We start from the raw sequence: 21,291 nt of genomic DNA, 5'->3' as shown, positions 1-21,291 counted from the left end.
GTTATTGCAAAAATATACGACAGAAATTGTAGTTCCTAAAATTATCTTGTTTACTACTATGCTAATTTTATTACAGTAACCCTTTTTTCCCATGATAAATTAAAAACAAACAAACCAACCAAAACCAACCCAAACACAACACATAATAAATTCACAAGGAATATATTATATGGTAACTACAGCCTCTATCTTTCTCTGACTGTAATACCACTACGAGAGCACACCTGTTTCTATGTTTTAGGCTTATTTAACTTTTAAATTACAAGAGCTACAAAATAAAAATATAAAATGCAGGCTTTGCCAAACGCTCTGCTTGATGTTGGCTCAGATTCTTTACTAGTCAAATGCATTACAGACTCCTAGCATTGGTTTGGTAGCTTTGTAGAAAATCAAGCCAACACTGGTCTCACTCAGCTTTATTCCTGGCCATCTGCTTGGAGCATCTGGTAACAGGGTACATTCACCCACATCCAGAACGTGATCGTTCCTTTGCCAACTATGTGCCTAGGTAACTGCCAATATGTGCTTGCCACTACTAACATGACAACTGTCAAAAAGAAGTTGAACGTGTGCGGATTAAACTAATGCATTGCTGTCTCAACTTACAGCAGTATTTTTCTGACACAATTGCTTGGTAATGACAACAACATATAACCGAGTTACTCAGAGAAGCATTTTTAAGGTTAGGAAAGAGGTTAGGAAAAAGATCAAAATACTTTGAAAAGTTCTTTTTTATGTATTATCTCTTTACTGTTTTCTCTGACAACTAGAAAATGGATCTGCAGTTACTACTTTAGAAGAAAATAAGAAGATATGTAATTCTAGCAAAGAGTTAAATTTTTAGATTAAAATGTCAGAATTGTACATTCAATATCTGATTTCTGAAGAAGTCAAATGAATTTAACTGAAAATTATTTCAAATGCTGTAGGAGAAATTAGAACATAAACAGTGTATTAGAACACAAATAGTAAGGGAATGTATACTTTCAACTGAAACTCATTATGTCATGTAAGTATAATTTTCTAATATCCCTCCTAATCCAGAAAGAATGCACAAATTTGTAGGTTTGTAGGTATTTCATGTTTGATGTAGCATTTTTAAAAAAGGAGAGGGGAGGGTGGTAAATGAAATTAATAAAATTATCATTTCCTTTACAAAATAGAATTTCACAAACTTTTAATCCTCTTTCACTATGAAATTTGTGAAGTGGTCAGATTCACCCCATAGTTAGGGAGTGTGCAATTAAAAGTGTCAAAAGCATGTGAAAGAACTACAGACTGAAAATCTAATTGAAAAGCCTGGAAAACTAATTCAGGATCATGATAGCAAGTTACTCCACTGCTTAAAGAAAGAGAATATTCTGAGATTGTCATGGTGACATCTCTCTGCTTGCCCTGTCTCAGTCATCCATTGTGATTTTTCCTGTATTTAAACTGAAAGCACCATGGAATAAAGGTCACAGTTTTGTTCAGCAGTGAGTTGGCACGCAAGACTGAGTGGTGCTCATCCACCAGTATGGCTCCAATACACAATGCTGCTGCCACAAAGGCTGCCAAATTTGTAACAGTAACAAAGTTATATTCTATTTCTGCTAAGCACAGAGATTATGATTGATAAATGCCTTGCTTCTCATGCAGGTGGTCCAGCAGTCATCTGCCATTCTGTGTCAATCATGCTAATCCACTTTAAAATAGGTTAGGAAATCAGAACTGTATTTATTCCATCCTCAGATTTTCAAAAGGCTTCACAAAGTATTTGTTCGAAAAGTTATTCCAAAATAAAATATCACATACTGTATCTTAATACTCCTTTGGAATATTTCTGTTGTTTTCAACATGCCTATTTTCAAAGCATTATGCTCTGTTACATTGTAACATTTACACAATGCAATTTTTACATTGATACAAAAAATACAACTACAGTAAGTTCTTAATGAATTGTATATGCTGAAAATTCCTCTGAAATCTGTTAAGATGCTTTAATGTGGAATAAACAAGTGCACAAGGAGTGTGGGCCAGACACGTTTAGTAAAAGCGATAGGGTAAGTCTCCTTTGGGTCTAGCTGATCATAATGTTTCTTTGTGGATAGAAAGAAATAAATGATGTATAAAATTTGGCCATTCTTCTCTCATAATGGTCTGTGTGCGAATTTGTCCTGTTTTACACTTACATCTTAAGCTTTCAGCTTTCTGTCAGGGAAATTTATTCAAAAGAAAAGGAGAAAAAAAATATATAATGAAAAGGAAGCGTAACAAGCTCACAAAGTAAACACTAACACATACATTGAAATAATTATTTAAGCATTGCAAATTGCTTCCAGGGTTAAATACAAATAGCACTGCTCCCTCCTTTACATCCAGCACTTGCTGCTATACAGGGCAAGCCTGATGTTCCAAAAATCAATCACTTCAGAAAATTAAAGATGATGTTCAAAATAAAGCAACTTTCCAACAACAATCCCTGGTCATTTTTTTCAAGTATGTCCAGAAATTTGGACAGTCACCTTTGAGGCTTTCAAGACTCTCAAAATACAACTATCACTTGAAATTGTCAGCTGTCCAAGCTGAACATCTCAGAAACATATCCATTTCCAAAAATTCTCGTTCATGTTTTAAAGCAGACCTGTGTGTTAACTGTTTATAACAACATAAAATAGTAAGAGCGTATTAATTTATATTTGTTAATTTGTAAAGAGGTTCTGCATGAAACTCTTTGCTTCAGAAAATGGAATGAAAGAGAATCTACATATGGTAGCAGAAAGTCCTTCTGTTTTTACATAGCCTATATAATTTCCAACAACCACATCATCCGGTAGAGCTTACTTTTAGAAATATTTTATTTCAGAACAGCTTCTCTTATAAAAGCCTACTGTATTATTTCTTTGCGTTTTAACCTAAATTCTCAGTCACTCTCATTTTAATCTAACCTTCTCAGTCACAAACTTTCCACACATGCTTCAACAAAGGCATCCTAGTTACATTCTTAAAGAGGGAAAGGAAAAAAAAAAAAAGATTTTAGCACAGATTCTTGAACTATTTCAAATAAATATGTTTTTGCATCTTCTTTTTAGTCAAGAAAACATCTTTTCATTTTGAGTATCCAACAAAGAAAGCAGAACCCAATAAGAAGTGTCAGAAAAATATTAAAATTTCAAACTAAGTCTGCATAACTCCACGACTTCTTCTTAAAATAAGTAAATAAATAACAAACGCTGTAGCCACAGTCAAGTGAGGAATGAAATGTCTCATCCCCAATTTTTAGTTAGTGACATTTCTGTCACCAGGATTTCTGTCCACAGAACTGCTCAAAGTGGTTATAATGACAAGAACCGAGAAGTGGCTCTTTCAGTTGATGTTTTTGAAAGGTAGCTTTGTATGAACAGCTGTGTTTTCAAAATGCTTGCCACCTCTAAATTGGTCCTCGTGAAGTGAACTGTTTGCCTTATTGCCAGCAGGGCACATTGCAGTGTAGCTGCTGCATTTTTAGTTTTTATCACTGTCTCTCTAACTGCTGAAGTGGAAAAGAAAGATTGCCAAAATCTGACGTGCTTCTTTTCCTTTCTGCCCACTCTGACTTGGTTTTTAGCTGTCTGTTGCTCCAGTGATGGGAAACGTTGCTCAGTTTATTCATTCACTGAATGTCTTTTCCAGCTCAAATAATGGTGATACACGCTTGTGAATCAAGGCTCCAGCTGTCAATAGCAGTGAACGGAACACACCTAATTAAGACATGCCGATACGTTAAACCTAAGAAGCACACCATATTTGACCATATAACCATGGATTGAATGTAATTCAGATGATGGGCTGCCAGTAGAATTTAAGGAATCTCTCCACAAAGATTTAAGCAGTTTATGACATAAGTTCTAGTACAGGAAAATAGTAATCCTGAATAATTTTTAGATGGAGACACCACTGAGACTTTTTAATTGCTGACATTAGTAAATAAATAAAAACATTTTATCCAAATGAGAGAAAACATGTATAATCGAAGTGCACGTGATAACTTTTCAGTGCAGTTAAGTAAAGATTTGTACATCAAATACACCAAAACTATAATTTGCAGCTCCTCCTGCTGCTTGTGTCCCCCAGATGACACTTTGCTGCTGAGCCTCATCTCAACAGGCATTTCTGTTGTGAATCATAATTCGCATAAGTTTTATGAAACCATTGCACTGCATCAAAAATACTGAATGGGCATCAAAAGCTGCAAAAGAGCTGTAATGAAATAGTATTCTTAATAATTTTTTTTGTTGTTTTGAAGGCAAAAATTACTTTTGCAAAGAACCCTTTATGTATTTAAATCTCAAATATCTTAAATACTATTCAACGGAACAGGACAGGTTCTTTTTGTTCATATTAGTACCTTTAAAATTGGACATTTGAAATGCAAAAATACTGGAAGGCATTAATAAAAGTTCTGAAAATCCCTGCTAGTGACAGTATTTCAATTTAGTCTTTATTTACTGTTATCAGTATACTAATGAAGAAAGGGAATCAAAGCATTCCCAAAGTTCAAAGTCTCAAACAGTTAAATGCTCACTCTCCGATTATCTCTGTGAGGCTGCATTCTTCAAGGAAATTGAACTTCAATTACAATTTATAGTCTTGAGTGCAAGATAGCAGTTTACATGGGGTTGGTTTTATTACAGTAGCTGCTGCTCACTTCTAAGTTCAAAATGGTTTGGATACATCTCAAGGTTAGAAATTAACTACATACACACAGAAGAACAGACACACATCAGTTGACAAAAGCAGAATCATAGTCCCATATTCTTTAACATCATACTGAGCTTTGATTTCTTCAAATGGGACCAGAAAACATCAGCAATCTGTATTTTCTTAACCTCTTCATCAACATTCTCTATTGAAGCTTCACAAAATATTACTACTAGAAGAAAAAAGATCACAACACTGCTTTACTACTCAAATGTTTGCACATAAGTTTTCCTGTGTGTTTCACTATTTCTCTGTTTTTGTATAGTGTCCCAAGTCATCATGGGTGTCCATACTACTCTGCAAATACTCTTATTCCATGCCATGAGTCAATAGCAAATCATTCTCATACAAAATAATACTTAGATATAACACCAATTAAAAGAAAAATATTTCAGAAGTGACTCTGTAGGCTAGCACAGAGTGAAAATTATTCTGTGATCGGTTCTCCAAGGCACTCAACCCAGTGAATATTTTATATACAAAGCAGAAGCACATCAACTGTTCAAATAAGAAAGATTTATGCTACAACACCACATGAGCTTGAGTTGGTGTCTTATTAGCTGAAGCATACACCAGAAAGAGAAAAGACATCAGATTAAATCATAAGGGAAAAGAATTTCAACGTGGATTTCTCACATCTTTTTTGATGCCATTTGCGGAAAGCCTCATCTAATATGTGATGTGAACATGTCCACTAATGCTCCTGTTTTGGCATGAGAATCTCAAAGAAACTAAAATATTAACTGATGTTGGCACTATGTACACAAAGAGGTAGTAGTTTGTATGCTTTTACTGGTGGAAGATCTCAAGTGCCTAGAACTTCACACATTAAAATTCCATCTCAGTCCACATCCAACCATTCACACTGACCAACAACAAATGTCCAGTGTGGAGCAGAAAAACAGGTCAATTATGTCATTACTGTTTCTCAGAACACTTCCCTACTCATGAGCATGATAACGAAATTTAAGTACTGAACTTAGATATCCACAGAGCAGTTTGTTGAACCTCAATAATTTCATTAGTCAGGTAAGGTTTCCAATGATGTTTCAATCATTAGAAGCTTACAGTTTGTATTCGCCACACTTTCAAATGTATTTGCAAAATACAATTCAAATAAATTTCCAGAAGTCAACAGGACATGTGCCTAAGAAAGTACATGAAGAACAGGACTCAAAAAGCGCTCCCTCTCCTCCTCCTTACCTTCTCTATAATAAATCACATCTGTGCATTTGGCCTAGAATGATTTCTACCTAGAGATCTTTAGTAAATAGGACAGTACTCTAGATACATTAGGTAGGTAATAGGTACATTACTTACCTTATGTGGATAATTTAAAAGCAAGTTATAAGCTAGACATTAGCTGTCCAATACACATCTTTATTTTTCTGCAAGTCCACATTTATCTCATTTCCCAGAACAAAGAGACAGATTATATTTTTACTATTTCTGTCAGCGTGTCTTCACATTTCAGTATAAACTGGGCCATTTCCATAAAAACATACTATTAATCCTCAAAACAGCAGAATGTTTTCTGTATGTTTACCTCACACATTGTCTGTTCACTTTTTTAATATATTTGCATGTTAAAGTAAAATATTAAATTTCCTTAAACGTATATAACATAGAAGCCATAAACACTTGCCAAATGTTCTTCAAATTGGCCCCACTCTCATGCAACTCAGTATGGTCCAACACCATTCCTCTGAGCTGATATGGATTGCCTATTTGATCAATATGTCCAGTCCTCCTGGGCCTGCAAAGGAAATCTGAAATCCAAATCCTTGACACTTGACTTTTGTAATTCTCTCTATCGATACCAACAACACCTCAGAAGTTATTTATCAATGTCAATGAAGCATTGATTCTCATCTTACAGTTTGTAAACAATGTCACTGTGAATTTTAATATAAGAGGCAAAGGGGAAAGGGGCACAGATGTGTATAATATGGTAGTCTTCTCAATATGGTTTAAGTTAGGATATGGACTATTTTCTGAAGTAAATGCAGCAGCTAATGAATACTATTTCAAATAAAAAATGTGGAAACTTTTGAATTATATCACTTGGAATACAAATACACTCACAAAAGGGCATTTTTCCACAGAAAGAATAAGTAGATAACAAAAATCTAAAGAAAAAACACATTGACACTTCGAGACATCGAGACTCCAATCTTTATTATCATTTGGGATATGGAGAAGATCTGTAACTTCATTGAAAATTTCAGATTCTTGCAGAGCTATGGATTGAAGAAGCAATTGCTAGTGTTGACTGTTTTTTCTTATCTCTCAAAAGACACTTTTCTTGTTTTTTTTAATCCCTTGCAATTGAAATTACTGAAGCCAAAATATGCATGGCAGTAATCAGACTAGGTATGTCAAGATGACAAACTATTTATTATGTGGTACAGTATTCTTTCTAGTTATTACTTAAAAAAGGAGGTGGGGAGGGGAAGTTTTACTCCTAAACAACAGCTACAGAAAGAATCAGAAAATAATAAAACTAGCGGATTATTAATTTTGTATATTTCTGTTTAAATATCTCAGAGGCTCGTCTAAGTACGTCACCATTAGAAATGAGTATTAATCCAATCATTTCATTTTCCATATAAGTCATGTTCTTTATATTTTTAAATTTCACATTCAAAAGTTAAGTATTTGTTCTCTGTTGAATTTTGCTCAGTGTTTACATTTTCAAAGCCAACAGAACTCAGCCTGCTTCTGGTGATAACTGTAAGAAAAAAAGAAAGTATTTTAAAGGAACATAAAATATGTAGAAAAATTTCACTGATATATTTTGCTTTATACTTTGTAGATCTTCATCTTTCTTCAGAGCAATGCTCCACTGGATATATGACAAGCTACAAGTCTAAAGATATATTACTGTATTAACTTCATTTATGCTATTTGGATACCACTACAATACTCTAGGCACCACAGTCATTTTCTTTTCTTACTTGCAATAATTAACATTAGAGAGCAAGAGATAGCTAAATTAATTTATAACTTTATAGTTTCTTATACTAATTATTTCCTCTTCTTATATTTTAGGTCATCCTGTCATTCCTGCAAACACTAATCAATCATGGGATTTGAAGTTAATACTACTAAATAAATGAATTGCTTAATCTCCTATGACCATCTATACATGCTTCATCTTCACAAAGCTTATCAATTTTATGTCATCAAGGACAGAGTGACCTTCATTTCCACAAAATGTGTCTTGCTACTGGACAAGTTGCTTGTAAATTTATCACTTATCCTCAGGAAGAAAGTCCTTCGAAATCTGCATTTGACAAATGCAAGTCTATGTTTTATCAATTGACCGGGTCATACTGAATTCCAAAATCGTAACCGTGGAATACTAAAGAGTCTCTCACTTTTCCGAACATTTCAGCTAAAATGAACGACATGCAACTCAAAATTAATTTCCTACTTGGCCTAGTTATCACTGCAGTGGTACAGGCTGTAGAAAAAAAAGCAGACTGCCCAGAATTGTGTATATGTGAGATCAGACCTTGGTTCACTCCCCGGTCTGTATATATGGAGGTTCCAACAGTGGACTGTAATGATTTAGGCCTTTTAAATTTTCCAGCCAGACTGCCTGCTGACACACAGGTTTTACTTCTACAGACTAACAATATCGGAAAAATTGAACACTCAGTTGACTTCCCAGTGAATTTAACTGGTCTAGACTTATCTCAGAACAATTTATCCTCAGTGGCCAGTATTAATCTTACAAAAATACCACAGTTGCTTTCCGTGTACCTGGAAGAAAACAAACTTACTGAACTCCCTGAAGAATGTCTCTCTGGACTCCACAACTTACAAGAGCTTTACATTAATCATAACATGCTTTCTATGATTGCACCGGGAGCTTTCATAGGCCTCAATAATCTTCTCAGACTTCATCTCAATTCAAATGGTCTGCAAATGATCAACAGTAAGTGGTTTGAAGCTATTCCTAATCTGGAGATTCTCATGATTGGAGAAAATCCAATAATCAGAATCGAAGATATGAACTTTAAGCCTCTTATCAATCTGCGCAGCCTAGTTTTAGCCAGCATAAATCTCACTGAAATACCAGATAATGCTTTGGCTGGCCTTGAAAATTTAGAAAGCATTTCCTTCTATGACAATAGATTTGTTAAAGTGCCCCATATTGCTCTTCAAAAGGTTACAAATCTCAAATTTCTGGATCTAAATAAGAATCCCATTAACAGAATACGAAGGGGGGATTTTAGCAATATGCTGCACCTGAAGGAGTTAGGCATTAATAATATGCCTGAACTGATTTCCATAGATAGTCTTGCTGTTGACAATTTACCAGATTTAAGAAAAATAGAAGCTACCAACAATCCGAGATTATCATACATTCATCCAAATGCTTTCTACAGACTTCCCAAGCTGGAATCACTCATGCTCAATAGCAATGCACTGAGTGCCCTGTACCGCAGTACAATAGAATCATTGCCTAACCTGAAGGAAGTTAGTATACACAGCAATCCCATTAGATGTGATTGCGTCATCCGCTGGATTAACATGAACAAAACAAATATTCGCTTCATGGAGCCAGAGTCTCTGTTTTGTGTAGACCCTCCTGAATTCCAAGGCCAGAATGTGAGACAGATACACTTCCGGGAAATGATGGAAATCTGTCTCCCTCTGATAGCTCCTGAAAGTTTTCCATCTACTTTGGATTTAAAAACTGGCAGCCATATTTCCTTACACTGTAGAGCAACAGCAGAACCAGAACCTGAAATCTACTGGATAACGCCATCAGGTCATAAACTTTTGCCTAATACTATTTCTGATAAATACTACATTCATTCTGAAGGAACATTAGACATAAGTGATGTAACAGAGAAAGAAAGTGGCTTATACACATGCATAGCAACAAATTTAGTTGGGGCAGATCTAAAGTCAGTCATGATTAAAGTGGATGGCTCTCTCCCTCAGGACAGCAATGGACCTTTAAATATCAAAATCAAAGATGTAAGATCTAATTCTGTTTTGGTTTCATGGAAAGCAAGTTCTAAAATTCTGAAGTCCAGTGTTAGATGGACTGCTTTTCTGAAAGCTGAAAACTCTCAGGCTGCACAGAGCGCTCGAGTACCATCTGATATAAAGGTATATAACCTCACACATCTAAATCCATCAACTGAATACAAAATTTGTATAGATATTCCTACTATCTATCCACAGAATAAGAAACAATGTGTCAACGTAACCACTAAAGGACTAGATATGGCAGTGAAAGACTATGAAAAGAACAGCATAATAGGATTTCTTGCCTGCCTTGGTGCTCTTCTGGGAATCATCTCTGTGGTGTATCTCTACAGCTGCATCTCACGAGACATGAACTATGATGTTCGACACAGCTATCTAAAGAATTACCTGAAGAAACAATCATTTTCACTCAATGAGCTTTATCCTCCTCTAATCAGTCTTTGGGACACGGGCAAAGAAAAAAGCACAGCAATGGAAGTCAAATCAACTCTAATAGGCGTACCAACCAATGTGTCATAAATATCACTTAATTTCTGAAATAAAAAGCACAGGACTGTATGTGTGCTAAATAAAACAGAAACAAGAAAAATTGTATCTTTTAGAAATTAGATGCCTGGACTTTACTGCAGACAAATAGGAAAATGTACTGCCTCAGCATAAGAGAAGAATTTTAACTAAGGCTTCTAAGGGTATTCTACCAACCAAATACAATTAACTTCATTTTCTAGAACTTTCGTGAGACTTTTAAGTCTGGAATACAGTGCAAGTAGCCAAGAACGTTTTCTGTATTTTTTTTTTTTTACTCTTACTTAAAAGTAGTGGAACTGAGCAATACCTCCTCCTGTGCTGTATTACACACAATAGCCACGAGTTTTGCAGTGAAAGCTATACTAGGATTGATACATGGTGTAATGAAATGGACAAATTCTGTAGAGTAGACACAGTGAGTATGTGAAATTTTTTTATGAGGAAAATACATTTTTGATTAAAATCAAAACCGTTTTTGGCTTGTTTGTTTCTAGAGAAGTATTTGGGGTACTCTCGTTTGACAATAAACAAACTCATGATAATATCTGTTAAAATATTTCCTTACATATTCTCCTGCTGAAATGCCAGTTGATAGCACGTAGGTTATTTTTGATGGTTTTAGGCTGTACAACTGCAATGACCCGCATAATAAACACTTTCACAAAGCATTAACTCATACTGGTTAGTAATAATAACTGCATTTTATGTATTGCTTAATGTGGGAGGAAGAAGAGAGAAGGGATCTCCTGGAAAGAGTCTAGTGGGGGGCCACAAAGATGATTAAGGGTCTGGAGCATCTCCCCTATGAGGAAAGGCTGAGTAACCTGGGTTTGTTCAGCCTTGAGAAAAGAAGACTGAAAGGGGATCTTATTAATGTTATGAGTATCTTAAGTGTGGGAGTCAAAGGGACATGGCCAACCTCTTTTCAGCAGTCTGTGGGGACAGGGCAAGGGGAAATGGCCACAAACTGAAGCATAGGAAGTTTTGCACCAATATGCAAAGAAAATTCTTCACAGTGAGGGTGACAGAGCACTGGAACAGGCTGCCCAGGGAGGTTGTGGATTCTCTTTCTCTGGAGATATTCAAAACCCACCTGGATGCCTACCTGTGCAACCTGCTGTAGTGGGCCTGCTTTGCAGGGGGACTGGACTTGATGATATCTAGAGGTCCCCTCCAACCCCTACAATTCTGTGATTCTGTGAAGGGCAGAAAGGAGACATAGGACTGACACGGAAATAGATTATTAGTTATTGATAAAAGCAAGTTCTAAGCTACTTTGGTATTTTCCCAAAAGACTGAAAAATAAATGCATTTTTAGACTCAGAATATATAAATCCAGTATTTTGTCTTCAATCAAAAGGGAAATTCAGTTATTAGTAATGTCTGAACTTAAGGCTGTGATACACTGAACTCATCTAGTTTGAACAGCTTAGATGACATTAAGGATTTCTTTGTAGAACTGCGTGCTTCTCTTCAGCAATAACAACAACTGACTAGTTTATAAACCACATCAGCTTTCACAATCTAACAAGCAGTAAATGACTGACAGAAACATTATTAGTAGAAATGAAATAAATGAAATGAAATGAGAACAATGAATACATGAATCTACTCATATCAAAGTTAAAATTCTCGTGAGAGCAAGACTGGGCCCATAAGCAGAAATGTGCTCAAAATCCTGTTGATCAGAATTTTGATCACAAGCCAAAAGTGACTCTTGCAGAATAACTACTACCAAGTCCTCTAGAAAAAAGACATCTGACCATTAAGATGGCTGAAGATATGGTGACTCCACATAATGAAATTGATTTTTAAAAAAATATGTTATTTCATTTGATGACTGTAAGTACAAACAGGAAGAATGAAGAAAAAAAGTTATCACTGAATTTTGTAACTAGGGAATTAAATACCAACTGAATGCATAGGTAGCTTGTATAAAAAGTAAAAATAGGAGTGGCAAACATTACTTTTAAGTGAATCACAGATTTTACATATTTAAACTCTACAATAACATACATTTTATTTTTTTAGACTTGGCTAAAGTAAAAATTTCTGTGGAATCATTGACAGCATTTTTGTAGATAGAAGAAGAACTACCTTTTGTCCATAGAAATTCTCTTTTTCCATGTATTTATAGTTTTTTATATAATTTCAAAGTATTATTGGCATGTAAACATTCATAACATGGAAAAATCATTTCATTTTCCCTTCTGCTATTTAATAACAGGCATTTGTTTTAAAAACACCTTTTTTTCTTTTTTCTAATTAAGTTTTAGCATAATAAAATTATGCAAAGGTTATTTTCAAAGTTTTTAAAGGCAGAAAACAACCTGGTGTTAATTCTAAACTATTACAAATAGGATATTAGTAGGTTTTATACGCTTCAATGAAAAAAAAGAAAACCAACAACATGATGAATCAGTCATGCACAAAGGAACGCCGAAAGGTATCAGATAAAGATGCTGAAATGGTGTTGCTGATTTCAACACCATAGACAGAGTTTATAAAAAAAAGTACCCACCACTGGGCCACCACTGTGCAGATACTGTACATGTTAACAAGAATATGTGGGTATGTTCTGTATTCCTACCTTTTGAATCAAGCTACATGCTGAACTTACAATTAATACAGCTTAGAAACAAGAATCTCTTTCGGGCAGAAACAGCTCCGCACAGTTTTATAAAATATGAACACAAGCATGAAAATCCTTCAACCCACCTCCATCATCATGTAAGCCCTGATTATATCTACGTTATTTAAATATCCCATTAATTTTTTTTTGTTTCTAGATAAATTGCATTAGCGTATAGAATTTTTGTACTTAACTGCTAAGTAACTAAGTATATCTCACAACTATTTGAATCACTCCGTAATTTATCTTGATATCAAATGAAAATACACCTGATATTTTAAGAAGAAATTGATGGTTCCATTGCTAATTGCCCAGATGTAAATAATTTAATTTATCTCTCAAAAAGAAAAATACGTTTGCATTTTGTTAAATAACATTGCAATCCTCCTCTCATGTGACTTTGAGGAAGTCATTTTATAACTTAGCACCTTCCTTTCTCCATTTCTGAAAGATTAAGTTGAGATTCTGTTTTTAGTAGGAAAAAAGAACTTTGGTAACCAAACAACTATACAGACACATCTCCAGTAATCACTATTAAATTGAATAATATTCTTTATTTGTGTGTATCAGCTATCATTTAAAAGTGCTACTTCAATGAATACTAGGAAAATGTACAAAACAACAGGATCAAAATTGTCTCTACAACAGGTTACAAGATCACAGATTTTCCAGTAGCTCATATAATTTGAGAATTTTCACACCATAAAATTGTGGCCAAGAAATGGATTAATTTTATCCTGGCATCTGACAGCAAAACTCTCTGAAACAAAAGAAAGCAGAAGGCAAGATCAGTGTTTGAAACGTCTGGCTAAGCAATACTCAAAGCATAAGACATTAATTCAGCGTTTGGACTCAGTTTGCCTTACCTCTTTCTGTCAGCTACTACCCTGAAAATAGAAATACTCTATTTACTTCTTGGTAAAACATTTACAAATATCAATTCCAACATTCCATCAGTTAACAGAGACAAGATGATATATATGTACATTTAAGTTTTTTTTTGCTCTAGCTACCATAATGTGAAACTGCAACTTCAAGTGGTAGCTACAAAATAGATAAAAGATGGCAATTTCCCTCTTAATAAAAAAATCAATTTTCAAAATTCACTAATAAAATGCACTCTGTTTATGTAACCTTAACCAATGACCTCAAGATAACTTAAAGAATAAATGGAGATCCTTTCCTCAATCTTTTGCTGGTTAGTCATAGAAAAGAAAGGATCAACAATTGTTAAGTAGTATTTGCTATTGGAAGACAGAGGAGATGTTTCAGAAAAAGTGCCTCTACAATGTAGAAAATAAGCTATTTATTAAACAATCCCAGAAGAACAGAGGAGAAAAATACACTGAACAGAGTAAAATCAGACTATTGACAAGAAACTTTACATGGCAGAAAGTGTGCATTAAGTATGAAAACCACAGGAGACATTTTGAAGGATACAGTTAAAAAAAAAAAACAAAGAGAATAACCTTTAAGCATAAACCACTGAAGACAAACCAAGATTAACAATTCACCTCATGCTTGGAAAAAGATCAGCTACCACATAATGTTTTTGTAGGGGTTATGAACTAGATAACTAGAAACATGCACTGAGTTAAAAAGTACTGGTCTACTGAAGATCATGTTACTTCATCATAACACAGCTTATCAAAAGACATCTTGGATAAAACTGAAGAGGGAATGCAGAAAAAAAAAACTAAACAAGTGATTTCTTTAGAACACTTTGGGGTTCCATGATCAACAGTGGAAAGATGATGAAATAAACTGCCAAGTAGGAAAAATATTCATTTTTGTGGAATATAGGTTGACCTTGCCAACTAATTGTTTTTGTAGATTAGTTAGTTGACCTACAAAATGTGTAATTTGAGTAGCTTCCAGTTTAATACCACTGGAAAACAACCTGAATCAGTCTCCTAGGGAAAAGACTAAAGAGAATACAGTGAGAATACAGTGCTACAACAGTAGCCACAAAACAAGAAGGATTATGAAAACAGTAGAAATATTCTGTGAACACAATATGAAGCTACTGAGATCAAAATCTAACCCAGATGCCAAAGTTTGTGAAATGAAAAAATACCTAAATTATCAATTTAACAGTTTTAGAAGTTGAGTTTTAAACAAAATAATTGCAATTACTCATTTATACACATAATTCCACGTCAGTTATGACTAAAATGTGGTAAGATATGAATAACTAGAATATTAAAGTACATGGCCATATCCTATCTTGTGAGATCTGTCCTTTGAAAATGAGAACTGACCTATTCAATAAAAATTCTAAAGGAGGTGAATCCTCCTGGGCAAAATAAATAAATAAATAAATAAATCTGATTTCCTTCAAAATTAAAATGTTTTTATATGATTTCTTTAGGCATTAAGGAAGAAAAGCTTCCATTTTCATTTGCCAAATGACTGTGACTATGCAGGTATTTACATAATATGAATTAATAACAAATCATGACATGAAATGCAGATACAAAATGTTGACATTCTTGTAGAACACTTGATATTCACTGAACTAACCATTTCAGATTTTAAAAAGTTACTTTGGAAAAAATATTTAATTCTTTCTAATTCTCAGCTCACAATGACACTGAAGTAGTACTCCGTAAATGAAAAGCCTTCAAAGGAACAGAATCTTTTGCTGTCATTCTTTTTTTCAGAGGAAGAATAAAGTTAGAAATAAAAATCCTCTTGCTGAAAAAAAAAAAAAAAAAAAATCACTTCCTTAGGTTTGTTTTGCTGAGTTGTGTTTTTGTTGTTGTTGTTGTTTAGTTTGGGTTTTTTTTCTTCAGATTACATTGTCTTTACACCCTTTTTGCCCAAAGTCCTTTTCTTTGCCTTGCTGCCTCCTGTATCTTCCTGTTAGTCCTTTGCTCATTTCCTGCTACTACTGTTTTAGTCTGAAACATCACGTCCAACACTGCAAGTAAGGGCAGATGTTGTCTGACTTAATAGAGAAACTATCAAGTAAACATCATATTTGGGAGCAAAATATTTGAATATCAAAACTTAAATATTAAGGAAAGACCTGGAATTCTTAAAGAAAAATCTGCTGCACAAAAAAATCAGCTAATGACATGAAGTATCTTGTATAAAGCATAGAAATATAATGACACTCAGATAAAAATACTGATAGTGAAGTGGGAATAAGATAAAGCTGAAAGGGCAGGCAATTTGGGCAGATGGCCTATTCCTGATCCTAAAATAGCGGATGTTCTTTTCAACATTACAGTTTAGAAGAGTGGAAAACTACTCCATCTGCCTTACCCTTATATAGCTATTGTTCCTCATTCATGTTGATTACAATTCTATGCTGTGCTCCAAATAGCCATAGTGCCTGTGGGAATCACAAACCTACATGCTGTATGTATTCAGGTACTAAAAGAATTTAAGAATAATTGGCCAAAGAACAAAATATTTATTATAACTGTAGTTTCTTGATCCAAGACCATTTATATTCATATTTTACAAAATATACCAACTCATGGTATATGAGAATTTGGAAATGTGGCATTTCACCCCACAGGTTGAATTCACTGATTCTCTCTCACCCTCTCAAAGTATATAGTCCTGTAACGGCATGATCTTCTAACACTATTTCCTGAAGCAGGAACTCTCCACTGAAATAGAGAAATCAATGAAAGCATACGGAAAAAATACATCTATACTGAAATAACTTCCTAGAGCTAGAGACCTAGAGTAAAGAATCCCACAATTCCTTCTAAGAATTACTCATTAAAGATACCAAGATATACAGATTATTGCGTTCTATGCACTAGTTTGATACAGGGCTTGTGTGTTCCCACTAGAGCTTAAGAGAAAACAGAAATGCTGAGGGCAGCTATATATATAAGAGATAGACTTCCATATCTCAGTGCTAAATCAAAGGTGAGGAAAGGCTATAGCTCCTGCTTCAAAATGTCCACACGTGACATAATGCTAATCTCTAAATTATCAACTATACTGGCTGATTCCTTTTTAACAGTTCAGCCCAACTTTTAACTCTAGATGCCATGCATATTTACACTCAGATTTCCTATGAGCAATGCAACAATGATACTCCATAATATTTGGCTTAATAAATCAACTTGTGACTGGATTTGATAAGACAAAACTGTTGGTTGTTGGAGAGACAGCTCTCAGGTTCACACAGAGAAGGAAAACAAATCTGAACAGATTCACGTTCATTGCAAGATATTCAGAATTGATCTCTTCAGTTCTGACTAGTACAGAGGAATTCCTACAGAGACATACTCATTTCACTCTCTGTCACCTAAGATTACCTGAAAGAAGGGCCTGTAAGGCAGTAATAGTCTCTTCTACTAACAGAAGGCAAGAACAAGGAAGAAATCAAGATACAAAAATGAACCTACACTCAGTAAATGTGGTTTCCAGTGAAATCACAGCAGTGCAGAAATGACCTTATTCATCTTTTTAATGCAACTTCAGTATACCTTGAAGGATGCATAACACTATCTCTGTAACAATAAAAAAAAAAAAAAAAAAAAAAGGAAAAAAAAAAAAGAAGTGCCATGACCAAACTGAGGTATGCGACAGCATGGACAACACATAACAGAGTGAAAAAATGAATGCTGCATTTCAAGCTAACCAAACTGTTTGTATTTTAGCATGTGAACCCAACTCAGATTCCCTGAGGTGGCTGTTGGACATAAAATTTGAGGGCAGATTCTTGTCGGATTTTTTTTAAATATATACATAATGGTAGTCTTGCTCTTAACATTATTAGAAAGATAAAGCAGAAAGAAAATAATGTTATTATTCATCCACACTTTCAAAATCATAAGTTTCTGAGCATATACAAATAAACACATTATGCTAAAGCAAAGCTCTACTGAAGACAATATAAAAGCAATGTACATCATTCATTTAAATGAAAACATTACATAGATTTTTAATTACAACAAAATGGGAAAAGAAGGATATTATTTATCTAAAATACTTTAAATAGAAAACTTTGTGGAGAAGATCTTTTTCAGAATTAAATAATTAAATATCCGCCAAGGAAATATTGGGCAGTCTATAATTGTAAGTAGCAGCATAGGAATGTTCTTTGCATTCAGATACAAACAAAATTCATATGCTGTACAATATATTCTAAACTATACTCTAATGAATTTATTGCAAGATGCCACCAAAAATTCAGGATTCCCTCAGATTCAAATTCCTCCTCACTTGAAAGTTTGCAAGAGCCTGCTACTGCTATTCATCACTAACAATCAATTATCTTCCTACAAAATTTCGTAGGCTTTAGCTTTTATTCCTCCTCCTTTTGTCTCCTTCATCTGAAAATGTATTTTTGCTTCAATTATCTTAAATGTGAAAGTTCCCCGTCTTTGTATGTCACACAACATCACTCTCCCACTATCAGCATCTCCCCTTTTGTTTAACATTCTGGCTCTAAACTCTATTATTCCTTTTCCAAAACTAATATTCCACTGCACTGGATGTATATAAGAATATAAATTCTCCTTGATAAAACCCTTACATTCAAATGTGCCATATATAATGAGATGACTTTCCTGTCATCTTTTAATAATTAAGAGTGTGGAAACCATGCCATAAATATTCAGAAAATGAGAGAAAGTCTAAGAAAGGAAAAAAAAAAAAGTTTAAAACAAATAAACGTAGACTACAAATCTCATCAGACTGCTAAAAAACCAAACATATGCCATCACCACAAAGGTGATGAAAGATCAGAAGCTGTAGATACTCAACGATAGGTAAGTCAGTGGTTAAACAATAAATGGTAGCAGAGGATGATAGAAGTATTTTAGAACAAACCAGAAAGAAGACAGAAGAACAAGGCCAAACAGAAAGAAATTGCTAAAGGATCAAGTTGGCAACAGCAACAAATAAATAAATATGAGAACAATGAATGACTGGAGGAGCTTCTACATGTAGTTTTAATGATGATGGAGAAAAGTAGGGCAGAGGAAAGGCATAAGAAAGACTGTTGAAGAGGAATGGAGACACGGGTCTAATAGCCCATCCTGGTATCACTAGAATTAATGGTAGCAAGAGACAAATAAGTATCTGAAAGCAAATTTTGGACAAATTTGGAAGTGTCAGTATTGACAAAGCAGGAGAAAGATCAAAGATTAAGAGACAAAGGGACAGCTAAAGAAAACAAGTGACCTTGAAGACACCATGAAATATACATATCCAGATATCTGGAATGAAGTAAGACGAATTAACAAGAATGGGAAAGATGGACAAGACAACAGGAGTACATGATTTGATTTGTTCAAAATATTTAGTAAAGAAAAAAGCTGCAAAAAGCTTCTGAAATCTGCAGGAGACAATCATGTTTAGGAAAAAAAATATAATTTCTATATTTTATGAGCAATAATAAACCAGATATCAAGAAAAAAGTTACAGTACTAGTTGAAAAACGAGTAATACAAAAATATTTATTAGCAAGTGAAGAGAAATAAACACTCAAACAATGAAAAAGCATGTTTGGAAAGTCTGGCTAAAATGAGGAAGGCAGCTGTAACAGGTATGGTCATTTGGGAGGTTTCATCCAAGTGAAAACTGAAAGTTGATAATCCTGTATTATTAGGCAAAATAAGAAACCTCAGTGGGAAGGAGACATTACTGCCTCTAATTAAGGACAGAGCTCAAAGTCCAGAAACTACTTAACAGTATCAATTATTATGCAACTAATAATTAATTAAGATTTGTGATTTCCTAAACATTGCCACAGTCACAGCAATTCTTACAGTTGCTTTTACAAAGCCTCAAAATACCTTAAAAATAATTAAATCTAAGGGATTAACTCGAAAATCCTTTTAAAGGCAATAACAAAAGATACTGGAATGTATTCAAATTTGTTCTAAGTTATACCCCCAAAAAATGTACTCCAATTAAAAAAAAAAAAAAAAAAGCCAATCACTGTCAAACAGACTAAAAAGCTTAAAGAAAAAGAAATGGAGAGAGGAGGAGTCAAGGAGAGAATACAGAAAACAAAACCCCTACAATTAAGAGGAGGAAAGATGGAAGACAATGATTTAATATTATATAAGTTATACTAATATACTTAAGTTATATGTGGAAATATCACTGAAGCAAGAGGCAGACAATATACAGCATGAAAAACGTCAATTAAAAATAAATTATTTCCCTTCAACAATAGAAGTTCTCACTAACTGAAAAATAAGTAAAAACTTGAAAGTGAGGCAGACTGAATAATCTAATTAGGGTGTCTGTATGTAAAAGCAGAACACGTAAAGATGCTCTCTGGGGAGATCTGAATTAGTAAGTCCATGAAGTGTAATGCAGAACTTCAAGGCTTTCATTACCTTGGGTCCAAGTGAACATGAACATAATCAGTCTGACAGAAAGGAACATTAACTTAGTTTCACTTCCTCCACCCCTGATGAGCTTGGAAGGATCCCACATTCATGTAGAAAGGTGCTAAAATACCCACTACTATCCATGGTAGTTTGTGCAATAATATATAACGCTCAAAGGGTAGTGGTTAATGGTCTGCAGAGAACAGATATAAGCAGTCTTCCTAAGGGCTCTATTCTGGGATTTATCCTGCTTAGCATCTTTATCAATGACTTGGAGGAGGAGGTAAAATCATTATCAAGTGTGACAACACTGAAGTGGAGGATGCAGTCGGTATGTCTGTGGACAGGGCTGCCATTTAGAGGGAACTAGAAAGGCTGGAAAACTAGGCCAACAAGATCTCATGAAAGCAACGCGTAGGAGACATGCATATTTCTCACCTAGCATGGACTACCCCTAAATAAGGCTGAGAATGGCTCACTGTGGAGTAGCTCTGCAGAAAAAGACCTGGGGGTCTTAACGACAGTTGACGAAATATCCTTGGTAGTGACATAGTATACTGACAGTATAATGGATTGTATTAACATGAATGCAGCTAGTAGGCTGAGGAAAATGGTTTCTCTACTCATCATGATAGCACCTGTTTGCAATGCTGTGTTCAATTTTTTGCTCCTCCCATACAGGAAAGTCACTAGTCAACTGGAACAAGATCAAGAGGACACTACCAAGCTGCTGGGGACAGAAGCACTTGCCCTGAAAAGAGGCTGAGGGGGGACAGAGCTTGTTTGGCAGATAAGGAAAAAAGGATTAGAAGAAAGAAGTACCATCTTTCCTGTATCTAAGAAGACAGTGTCAGGCCTATTACTGAAGTGCCAAGCAGAAGAATGAGCAACAACAATCATGAACGGAAAGAAGGAGAAAAGAGAAGTCTCAACTAGATGCAGGAAAAGTAATTAATTATAAGGAAAATAATCTTGGGAATAAGTTGCCAACAGAAGTTTTGAAATTTCTGGCTTTGAAGATTTTTCAGCACCCAACTGAGAAAAGCAATAAGCAATGTGATCTGATTAATGGTTGACTCTGTT

The 21,291-nt window shown here is 34.5% G+C and overlaps 2 protein-coding genes across 11 annotated transcripts in view; one reads left to right on the top strand and one right to left on the bottom strand.

Annotated features, from left to right (window-relative positions):
• LRRN3 (leucine rich repeat neuronal 3) overlaps positions 1 to 10,745 on the top strand; it is a 37,112-nt gene extending 26,367 nt beyond the window's left edge. Inside the window, exon 2 of the mRNA XM_031615676.2 lies at positions 7,771 to 10,745. Coding sequence (XP_031471536.2) covers positions 8,122 to 10,248 — 2,127 coding nt within the window. The 5' untranslated portion in view covers positions 7,771 to 8,121 and the 3' untranslated portion in view covers positions 10,249 to 10,745. The remainder of the gene's footprint in view (positions 1 to 7,770) is intronic.
• The window catches only part of IMMP2L (inner mitochondrial membrane peptidase subunit 2), a 462,993-nt gene that overhangs the window by 252,476 nt on the left and 189,226 nt on the right, over positions 1 to 21,291 (bottom strand). Inside the window, exon 6 of one of the 10 annotated variants that reach the window (XM_090137651.1) lies at positions 13,455 to 13,649. The exons of the other annotated variants lie outside the window; for them this stretch is intronic. Within the exon in view, the coding sequence (XP_089993777.1) occupies positions 13,566 to 13,649 (84 nt within the window). The 3' untranslated portion in view covers positions 13,455 to 13,565. Of the gene's footprint in view, positions 1 to 13,454; positions 13,650 to 21,291 lie in introns of those variants that run through there. 10 annotated transcript variants of the gene reach the window in all.

The sequence above is a fragment of the Phasianus colchicus genome, chromosome 1 (assembly GCF_987193195.1).
Source record: "Phasianus colchicus chromosome 1, bPhaCol1.hap1.1, whole genome shotgun sequence".
In the NCBI taxonomy this organism is placed as follows: domain Eukaryota; kingdom Metazoa; phylum Chordata; class Aves; order Galliformes; family Phasianidae; genus Phasianus; species Phasianus colchicus.
The sequence above is the reverse complement of the archived record's forward strand: the minus strand, read 5'-3'. Positions and strand labels throughout refer to the sequence as shown.